At 47.5% G+C, this 10,722-nt stretch overlaps 1 protein-coding gene across 3 annotated transcripts in view; it reads right to left on the minus strand.

Moving 5' to 3' along the window:
- Positions 1 to 10,722, minus strand: part of ITGB3 (integrin subunit beta 3) — a 61,701-nt gene that overhangs the window by 29,874 nt on the left and 21,105 nt on the right. For all 3 annotated transcript variants that reach the window (XM_017882938.1, XM_017882936.1, XM_017882939.1), the window contains exon 2: positions 8,906 to 8,991. In XM_017882938.1, the coding sequence (XP_017738427.1) occupies positions 8,906 to 8,991 (86 nt within the window). The remainder of the gene's footprint in view (positions 1 to 8,905; positions 8,992 to 10,722) is intronic.

The raw sequence follows: 10,722 nt of genomic DNA on the forward strand, positions 1-10,722 counted from the left end.
GCTTGAGGCCAAGAGTTCAAGACCAGCCTGGACAACATAGCTAGACCCTGGCTCTACCGAAAAAAAAAAAGAAAAAGGAAAGAGAAATTGAGACATCAGAAAGGCCTATTTATGGAGTTGTAGCTAGAAAGAGAGCCTGTCCAGTAAGACGCCTGGTAGACCAGCATTTTTTAACTGTGGAATGCAACACACTTGTGGGTCCCAAAATCAATTTAGCAGGTGTCAACCATCATTTTGTTAAATAAAATACAATAGAATAGAATAGAAAATATCAAAGTGTACAAATAGTCAAAGTGTTGTTTTGTGAAACTCTCGTATTGTTGGAGAGTGGGGAATAACACGTATAATAAATAACCATACCCAGTACAATGTGTTTCTTTCTGTAGGTTTCAAAACAGTTTGGAAGCTACTGTGTTCGACACAGGCTAGGCTATGAGATCCATGAAGTCAGGGACTATGTGTGTCTTGGCCCCTCTCAATTCCCAGCATCCAATCTAGGACTTACCACAAACATGATAGGGAAAGGCAGTGTAAGGAGGCAGGAGAGAGTCAGGGCTAAGGGCACAGGAGTAAATTCAGCATTGCACTTACAACTGCTTACTAATGCAAGTCACCTAATTCCTCCAAGCCTAGTTTCCTCAGCTGTAACATGAACATAATAACAGTCCCTCCTTCAGTACTTAAGAGTAATCAAAATCACAGAGTCAAAAAGTAGAATAGCAGTTTCCAGGGACTGGGAGGAATAGAGAATTACTGTTTAATGGGTATAGAGTTTCAGTTTTATAAGATGAAAAGAGTTAAGGAGATAGATAGTGGTGATGGGTTTCATGACATTATGAATGTGTTTCATGCCACTGAACTGTATGCTTAAAAATGGTTAAGATGGGCCAGGCCCAGTTGCTTATGCCTGTAATCCCAGCACTTTGGGAGGCCGAGGTGGACGGATCACCTCAGGTCAGGAGTTCGAAACCTGCCTGGCCAACCTAGTGAAACCCTGTCTCTACTGAAAATACAAAAATTAGCCAGGTGTGGTAGCGTGCACCTATAGTCCCAGCTACTTGGGAGACTGAGGCAGGAGAATTGTTTGAACCTTGGAGGTGGAGGTTGCAGTGAGCCGAGATCATGCCACTCCACTCCAGCCTGGGCAACAGAGCAAGACTTGATCTCACAAAAAAAAAAAAATAGTTAAGATGGTAAATTCTATGTTATGTGTATTTTCCCACAATAAAATTTACTTAAAATAATAGTAATTATGGTACCTCCCTCACAGGCATGTCATACAGGCTAAATAAGACAATATACATAAAATGCATAGGACAGCACCTGGCACAGAGGAAGTGCTCAGGAAATGTGAGCTATTGCTATGAGATGCTTGACAAGTACTTCCTGGATAAGCTAATTATGAATAAACTCCACAAACTTGGGAACATGGGAAAATACCATGATGCCAGGCTCCTAACCGGAGCCCATCCTATCACTTCAGCTTCCTCCTTCACCCTGGACAAAGAACAAACTGAGTACCCTTCCAAAACCCACAGCCCCTGAGGCTCTGTGTGATTACACCTGAGTATTGAGTGGGGGCCACACTGGAAAGAACACCGAAAATCAGGAAAGAGGATCATTCCTAGGCCTGCCAGTGACTAGTCACGTGACCTCAGATATATCATTTTGTATCCTCACCTGTTCAACAAGGTAGTTAGATGACATGGTGTTTTCAGTCCCTTCCGGCTCTGACATTCAGCCAATTTAGCCAATGCTGTGTGGGTGCATGTCTATGAGGGCTCCTTGCCAGGTTGAGGGGACCAGCCAGCAAGCTGGAAAACCCCTCCCTGGACCTATTTCACAACATCTAGGCCTTCGGGCTCTCCCCAGCTCCACTCCTACCCACATCCCCCATAAGCACTTCCAAATGTCTGCTGGATAACCCACACTAATATCCCAGAACAATTAGTGTTGACATTTATTGAGCCCTTACTGTATGTCACGCACCACGGTGAGCACTTTACATGGATTATTGCAATCTGCCTGCCTGACAGTTCCATAATGCTGGAACTATTATATTTTATAAGGGAGAAACCTAAGGTTTAGAGACTTCACAAATGAGGAACCCAATCTTACAGGTAAGGAATCTGAGGCTTAGAGAAGTTAAGGAATTTGCTCAAAGTTGCAGAGCTAGGAAGTGGCAGAACTGAGAGGCCAGCTAGATTGTCCGACTGTAATTATCCTCATAAAATAAGCTTTATTACATTCCATATAGAGTGAGAGTCAAAGCATGGAAAAGGAGGAGTGTGGAAGGAATGGTCCTAGGAGGAGCCACAACAGAGAATGCCCCAGGTAGGGAACAGGATGCAAGATGGGCATGTACGAGGGATGGAGAAGGATGGATGACATCTGCCTCCTCAGCCTCCTCAAGCAACCTGGCAGCCATAATGCCAGGAGAGGGACTGGGTCACAAGGAGCCATTCATACTCAAAAGCCCTGTAACCAGCCGGGTGCGGTGACTCATGCCTGTAATCCCAGCGCTGTGGGAGGCCGACACGGGTGGATCACTTGAGCTCAAGAGTTCCAGACCACCCCGGGCCACAGGGCGAAACCCTGTCTCTACTAAAAATACAAAGATTATCTGGGCATGGTAGTGCACACCTGGAATCTCAGCTACTCAGGCGGCTGAAGTGGAAGGATCACTTGAGCCAGGGAGGCGGAGGTTGCAGTGAGCCAAGATCACACCACTGCACCCCAGTCTAGGTGACAGTGTAAGACCCCATCTCAAAACAAAAACAAAAAACCCTGTAACCCAAAACCCTTCCCAGTGCTTAAGGTCTCTCTCCCTCTCCAGTCCGATCCCCCTTTTATGGGCTGAAGCCTTCCCCACGTGGATGGGGACATGAGCAACACCAACAGCATGAGAACTACCCTGGCCCAGGCAAGAAGTAAGTAGTTTCCGGAAGCCAGCAGCTTCTTTCTTTCTTTCTCTCTCAGCTTCACAGGTATACAGGCAGGGAACTAGCCTCAGCAATGGAAATCACTGAATGAGACTTAACCTTCCTGGTGGCAAATACTCCAACAGGGACATCATAGACCTCCCACAACTCTGAGGAAGATGAAAATCTCCCCTGTGCCCAGCTGTGGCTGAGGACGGAATGACATGGGGAGAGCTTGGGCACTTCAGGTTTTGTGCCCAGACTCCTGTTGTCCCTGCCCACCTCTCCTACCCCTTCCTCCTCGGAAGCAGTCTTTCTCTTGCTCAAAAAAGTCCCAATCTTATCTCTGATTCCAGCTGCCCACAACGCCCCAGGGAGAAAACCTTCCCAAAAAGGCAGTGGAGAAATCAGAATGCAGTGAGGAGCGGATCCTTTCCAGGACCAAGACAGATGCTGAAAAAGACAGCAGGGATGGGAGCCCAGCAAACTGGATGAGGGCAGCAAGGCCATCATGCATCTTCAGGCTCCATCAGCAGAGCGAGAGAATGCATTAGACGGGAGTTTCCTGACTCCTATTTTCTAATGTGGTGGTCCTAATGAGAAGAGGGTTTGAAGCGCTAAGATGTGCTGACAGTCCTAATGGTTTGTTATGAGTTTCCTTAGAAAAATTAAACACTGAAAAACAAAACTGCCTCCCTCCCTCCCTCTGTGGTTGCTGACATCAGAGGTCAGGAATATAACAGGCCTGCTTGTCAGCCAAGCTCTCCACGAGAGCCCTGCTCCAGAAGAGCACCAAGGCAGTGACCTCAACATACTTGGGCAACATTCCCTTTCTTGGTAACCCAGGCTGAGAAGGTAGAAGGAATATCACCAGGTTATGCAGGGAGAAAGCTAGAAGGGGGAGGGGTGGATATTAAAGTTTCAGTTCCCAGGGAAACCGGATGTTACACAAAAAGGGCAAAAATAGCCAAGACCCAGGGGAAGGGCCTGAGCACAGAGGTGGGAAGTTCCAGCCAGCACCCTGCAAGCTGGCTGAATTACCTCCCTCTCCTGGGAGGGTGACACATGCTCTTAGTACCATTCTCCATTAATCCCATTTTGGAAACTGGGAAAGTACAACATGAATAGTTGTCATTATCCCGCCTATTTCACAGGGTTGGTCAGGAAGTAAAAGACTGTGAATGTGAAATGCTTTCAAAATAGAAAAATCTCAATATAAGTTAACTATACTGAAATCCAGTATAGGACAGAGGTCCCCAACTTTTTGACACCAGGGACTGGTTTCATGGAAGACAATTTTTCCATGGACAGGGAGGTGGGGATTGTTTCAGAATGAAACTGTTCCACCCCAGATCATCAGGCATTAGTCTGATTCTCATAAGGAGTGAACAACCTAGATCCCTCCCATGCGCAGTTCACAGTAGGGTTTGAGCTCCTATGAGAATCTAATGCCACAGCAGATCTGACAGAAGGCGGAGCTCAGGCGGTAACGCTCACTCCCTTGCTGCTGACCTCCTGCTGTGCAGCCTGGTTCCTAATAGGCCATGGACCGGGAATTGGGGTCCCTGCTTTAGGATATAGTATAAACAAATAAATGCAAATATAAGGTGACTCTTTCTTTTTTTTTTTTTTTTTAAGATGGAGTTTCACTCTTGTTGTCTAGGCTGGAGTAGTGCAATGGTGCGATCTCGGCTCACTGCAACCTCCACCTCCCAGGTTCAAGCCATTCTCCTGCGTCAGCCTCCCTAGTAGCTGGGATTACAGGCACACGCCACCACACCCAGCTAATTTTGTATTTTTAGTAGAGACAGGGTTTCACCATGTTGGTCAGGCTGGTTTCAAACTCCTGACCTCAAGTGATCCGCCCACCTTGGCCTCCCAAAGTGCTGGGATTATAAGAGTGAGACACTGCACCCAGCAGGTAACTCTTTTTTACAGTTAACTACTATTATTTCATACTGTTTTCTTGGAGAGGGAGAGTCGATATGCCCCAGTACATTTTTTACCCCCAAGCGCCACCAAAACAACTCCCATCCATTGTTGTCTTGATTAACTCATCTGGTGAGGACAAGAAATCATTTGAACATGTAAAGAGAAAAGAATAAAGAGGGCAGAAAGGAGGAGGGGAGGAACATGAAGCATTTTTGTTTATAGTTGTTGGTATTCACATTTCATTGTTTACAAGGAGAGGAGCACTCTTAGTATTATACTTCCTTTTATAATAATAAGTTGGAGCAAAACTCTCAAGATGAACATTTATCCTCCAGATTAAAAATAAATAGAAAGAAGACAAGTCAGAATAAAATTATGTTTGTGATTACAAAGAAATGTAAATCATGGCCTATATCTTGTCCTGCAGTTGCAGAGAAGAAAATGAGAAGGAAATCCTATTAGAGTCTTCCTCTACTTTGCTAGACTCAAACCCCTTCTTCCTCTGTCACCCTTGGTTATCAGGCTAAGTGGGAAGCTGGCCCATCTTCCAGGGTGTACTCAGGCTTATATAAGAATTCCTAGGCCGGGTGCGGTGGCTCAAGCCTGTAATCCCAGCACTTTGGGAGGCCGAGACGGGTGGATCACGAGGTCAGGAGATCGAGACCATCCTGGCTAACACGGTGAAAGCCTGTCTCTACTAAAAAATACAAAAAACTAGCTGGGCGATGTGGCGGGCACCTGTAGTCCCAGCTACTCGGGAGGCTGAGGCAGGAGAATGGCGTGAACCTGGGAGGCGGAGCTTGCGGTGAGCTGAGATCCGGCCACTGCACTCCAGCCTGGGTGATAGCGAGACTCCGTCTCAAAAAAAAAAAGAATTCCTAGTATATCCCTCCACTGTAGGGTTGCCAAATTTAGCAAATATTTGGGACATACTTATACTAAAAGTTATTTTTTTGTTTAATTCAAATTTAAATAGATGTTCTGCATTTTAGATTTATTTTTTAGAGACAGGATCTCCCTATGTTACCCAGCCTAGAGTGCAGTGTCTATTAACAGACATGATCATGGTGCACTACGGCCTCAAAATCGTAGGCTCAGAGAATCCTCCCACCCTAGCCTCCTGAGTGGGACTACAGGCACCAGGCTGGATGTTCTGTATTATTTGGCAACTTTAACTCCACCTCCATCCACCTTGACCCCAATCCCAGTGGCCCTTCAATTAGCAATGTTTGTCAAACTTGCTATCATAACAACCCATTCTGATGTAATAAACCCATGGTCCATCCTGGGAACCTCTATTTTTAACAAGCACTCCAGGCAATTCTCAATACCAAATGAGTTTGGGAGGTTCTAGACTCCAGCATGGCACTGCTGAGACTAAGACCACGAGTTGAAGCCAGCCTCTTTGCTAGATTTACAGACCAGAGAGAGCACACCACCCCAACCCGTGTCAGTATCCAACCCTCCAAGAACACACCCTATGCACATGGGCCCAAAACTCCGTGCTCATCCATGTTGGCTATGTTTTCCTCTTACCCAGCCAAGCTCTCACTATACACACCCAAGAGCTCCAGTCCTCTAGGACCAAGGGGAAAACCGAGCCCAACCAGTTGTTTTTCCAGGCACTGCCAGCTTGCCTGGAACAGCCAACTCAGGGGAAGAAGAAGAACAGAGGGCTCTCCAGGGTTTGATTATTTGACAAATTACCTACAAAACGGACCAGACTGTTCACCTTTAGTTTTTTGAAGTCAATGTCCAAAGCATTTTCAGCAGTTAAACTTAGCCTATCCAGGGGAAGCCCCGCTCCTCTCAGGAACAAAATAGCATTTCTGTTCAGGTTACAGTCCAGGATTCCCACCTCCCAACCCTCCCTGGTCACCACATTCTGTCCCACCCTTCCTTCTCTCCCTCCTCCCTCTTGCTCAGGGATCGTTGTAGTCCTTCACTAACCTCGGCCCCGCCTCCTTTCATGTTTATATGCCATTCTCCCAGGGAATATCTTACTGGACTTTCTACCTCCCTCCATTTGTTTTCTTTGGTCCTAGCTGCGCCCATTTCCTGGCTGACTGCACCCCTCATTCCTAGGCTGGTCCTACGTCATGCTCTGATCTACCCTGCACCTTTCCCTCTGCCCTCCCCAGGCCTGCCAGGGGACAAGGAGCACAACAGTCACCCATAAATATTCTACATTTGCATCTTTGAAATCTGGTTACGTGACCTAAGGGCTTTGTCTGTTCAGGCCTCAGCCCACCTCAGCTGCATGGCTAGTCCCTATGCAGATCAAGAGGGATGAAAAATGGGGGATAGGGAGCAGGACAGACCCTCCAAGTAAGTTTTCTTTTTCCCCAGCTTCTCTGGGCCAGAGATGCCTGCATTTTCTCTTGCTTTGGGTTGGAAAGGAGGGAAGGAGGAAAAGATGGAAGCACCCTTTGAGTGACACTAGGGCTTCTGTCCTGACGTTCCTCTGTTCCTGAAGGCTTTGGGCTACTCAAGGCCCCCTCCCCATTCAGCTCTCCCTTCTTCCAGCATTCAGTTGCAGAATTGCAACTTCCTGGTAAAAGAAGCTTTAGTAATATCACGATGGGAGGAAGGAGGACATAGCAAATGAGGAGGGAGCAGGCTACATCACACTGAGCAGCCCGCTCAGCCCAGAGGGGAGGAGAATCTGCGGGGGTGGAGGAGAAGGACTCATCTATTCCCCTTTACTCCCCTTCCCTAGCCCCAGGGAAGGTTTCATTTGCTAAATGAAGTCAATGTGGCCCAGATGTTGGGCAGCTGCCTCTGGAAGCAGTTCCCGTGCTGAACAGCAAAGAGGCCAAAGCAACGTGCGGAGCTGGCCTCTGCTGCTCTGGCAGCCCTCCTGGCCGGTGATAAACACAGCCTCCCAGCACCCGCCCCTCCCCCCAGCTGGCCAGGGAGGTTGCCTTTTTAGGAAACTCAGTGGATCTGGAAAAGAAGCAGAGAGACTGAGGGGCTGGATTGGAGTGGTCATAAAACTGGAGAGGGCTGGGACTTGCTGTGGGACAGAGAGGATGCCTCAGGTAGCTGAGCCGCAGCCAGGCCAGGAACTCAGGTAACCACCTGCTGGCCGGGCCAGTGACTCAGCCTCAGACTCTATAATCACCGAATCTCTCCAACCACATTCATCTCCCACCCCCACCCCATCAGCTCTTGCCAGCTCCAAATTTCCATCCCAGCCACAAACATAGCCATTCCCTCAGACACACTCATTCCCTAGGGCCCCAGACACAATAAACCCTCTGCCTAGACACAACTAACCCTTTCCTGTCCCCCTTCCGTCCTCACCAAGTGGGCCCGGCTCCTTTCCTCAACACCTCTGAGAAGGAAGGAAGGAAAGAAGAAGAGAAAGAAAAATGTAAAGCCGTGTGGCCCAATCATCAAAAAGGGAAGACAAAAGATCTTCTGACTAAACATCCACACACACAAGCACAAGATTCCTCTTCTATTTGCCTTTTTTAACCACTAGGAAAAAGAAGTAAGCCAGCACCCCCTCCCAACCCCATCTGTACCTATACCCCTTGCTGCCTCTCCTTTTGAGACCTGACACCTGCTTCCCTGGGATATTCCACCCCAAGAAATGCAAGCAATGGGCTGGGCACGGTGGCTCACACATGAAATCCCAGCACACTGGGAGGCCAAGGTGGGAGGATCTCTCAAGTCTAGGAGTTTGAGACCAGCCTGGGCAACATAGTAAGACTCTGTCTCTACCAAAAAATTAAAAATAAACTATTTTTCTTAGGAAAAAAAGCAAGCAAAGTGTGAGAAAGGGCAGCAATGGTTACAGAGAGGACAGGAGGTCCAGCCAAACTGGCAAGGGCAAGGGGCTATATGGTAGACTCAGGAGAGTATTCCTAGCAACATCCCCATGACAGCTCCTCACCATCCATCAATGGGAAAAATTCATCAAAGTTTTGCTTAGAAGGGACAAGGGGTATGTGTATTCAAGAGGGAGATGGTAACTTCATGGGTCTGTTTGTGCACAAAAGCAGCTTAGTCTGGAGAAGAAACAAGGTCTGGTATCTGCTCCTTACCTCATCAGAGCACCAGGCACACATGGGGCTCACAGCCAGGCACTGCTGGCAGGAGCTCACACCTCGCGTGGTACAGATGTTGGGCCCTGCAACAGACAGACGACGGCATTAGCACCAGATTTGGCTCAGTGAAGGTACTTACCTGCCCCATCCTTCCCAACTTTCCCAATGTCCAGGTTCACAGCTCTCAGGTGCACACAAATACACCCTAACCATACCACAGACATCTACCAAATACAGGTTATTGGTAAGGAAGAAGGAGGAGGAGGAAAATCAGGAGAAGCTCATCACCACTCTCAACTGATGAGGCCACAGTGGTAACAAGTGATAGGGCAAGGCTCAGCCATGGACCCAAGTCTCAGATGGTAACTGATGGAAAGGCTTTAATTAAGAACTGGTTTGACACCTACATTGTGCAAATGAAAATATCTCTGAGGCCCAGAAAAACGGCAATGTATTCCCTCTTCAGTCATTCTGGTGATATTCACAGCCACTGCACAGGGGATCCAAGGCCAGATGTACTGACATTAACACACAGCCTAAATACAGTGGGGGCATGGAGGGCGGGGTGACTTCGGTGGCAGTCTCCCACTGGCTGGCAAAAGAAAAGCAAATCTGAAATCTTCTCAAGCTTCTCAATGCATATATCTTGGAATCCAACCATAAAATGCTCTAGGAGGAAGTGCAGAAATGTTAGAAAAGGCTGACCGATATACACTGAAAGAACATGGAATTTTAGAGTTGGAAGGTCTGTGCTTGAATTTTGAATGTTCTTCTACTAACTACTTCATGACCTTGGGCAACTCAACTAGCCTCTATGGGATGACAATATCTGTCTCACAGGATTTGTACAAAAATTCAGTGAGGTAAGGGGAAGCACTTGGTACACTATAAGGTGCTATTCAAATGTGAACAGTCCTCATACTGTCAAAGGACACAGCAAAGGCTAGGAGGAGGAGCAGGAACAACCAGGAAAATCAACACCACCTTGAGAAGCTCAGCCAGGAAGCCAAACCCAGGCATCTGCTTAGACAGAAGCCATTGTCCTCTCTAATTGCCTAGCTCAGCATTCCTGCTCCAACCAGGTGAACCCTGCCTCCTGCAGTGCCTTAGGGAGGTTTTTTCCAATATAAGGAGCAGAATGTGAGGGATCTGTTCCTCCCCATGACCCAGTTACCCTGACAGCTCCTTCATGCTGTTTTCTAAAGGGACTTCTTTGCACCTAGCTGGTAAGGCCAGCAAACGTATTTTGGAGAAATCAGCCTGACCATTGAGATGTTTTCCCAGTGTCCCCAAAACTTCTCATTTAGCGGTCTCCATTCATTTTATTACAGTGTGACTGAATTCCCTCCTTCCCAACGCCTGGACAAAAACACACTCAGAAAATGAGTGTATACACACAAACACACACACAATATTGTAAAGAAAAATTGTGGCCGGGCGTGATGGCTCGTGCCTGTAATTCCAGCACTTTGGGAGGACGAGGCAGGCGGATCACTTGAGTTCAGGAGTTTGAGACCAGCTGGCCAACATGGTGAAACCTCATCTCTGCTAAAAAGTACAAAATTAGCCGGGCATGGTGGTGTGTGCCTGTAGTCCCAGCTAATCAGAAAGCTGAGGCAGGAGAATCACTTGAACCAGGGAGGCAGAGGCTGAAGTTAGGTGAGATCATGCCACTGCACTCTAGCCTGGGTGACAGAGTGAGACTCCATCTCAGAAAAAGAAAGAAAGAGAAAGAGAGAAAAGAAAGGAAGGAAGGAAGGAAGGAAGGAAGGAAGGAAGGAAGGAAGGAAGGAAGGAAGGAAGGAAGGAAGGAA

The sequence above is a fragment of the Rhinopithecus bieti genome, unplaced genomic scaffold (genome assembly GCF_001698545.2).
Source record: "Rhinopithecus bieti isolate Rb0 unplaced genomic scaffold, ASM169854v2 scaffold_12928, whole genome shotgun sequence".
Classification (NCBI taxonomy): Eukaryota; Metazoa; Chordata; class Mammalia; order Primates; family Cercopithecidae; genus Rhinopithecus; species Rhinopithecus bieti.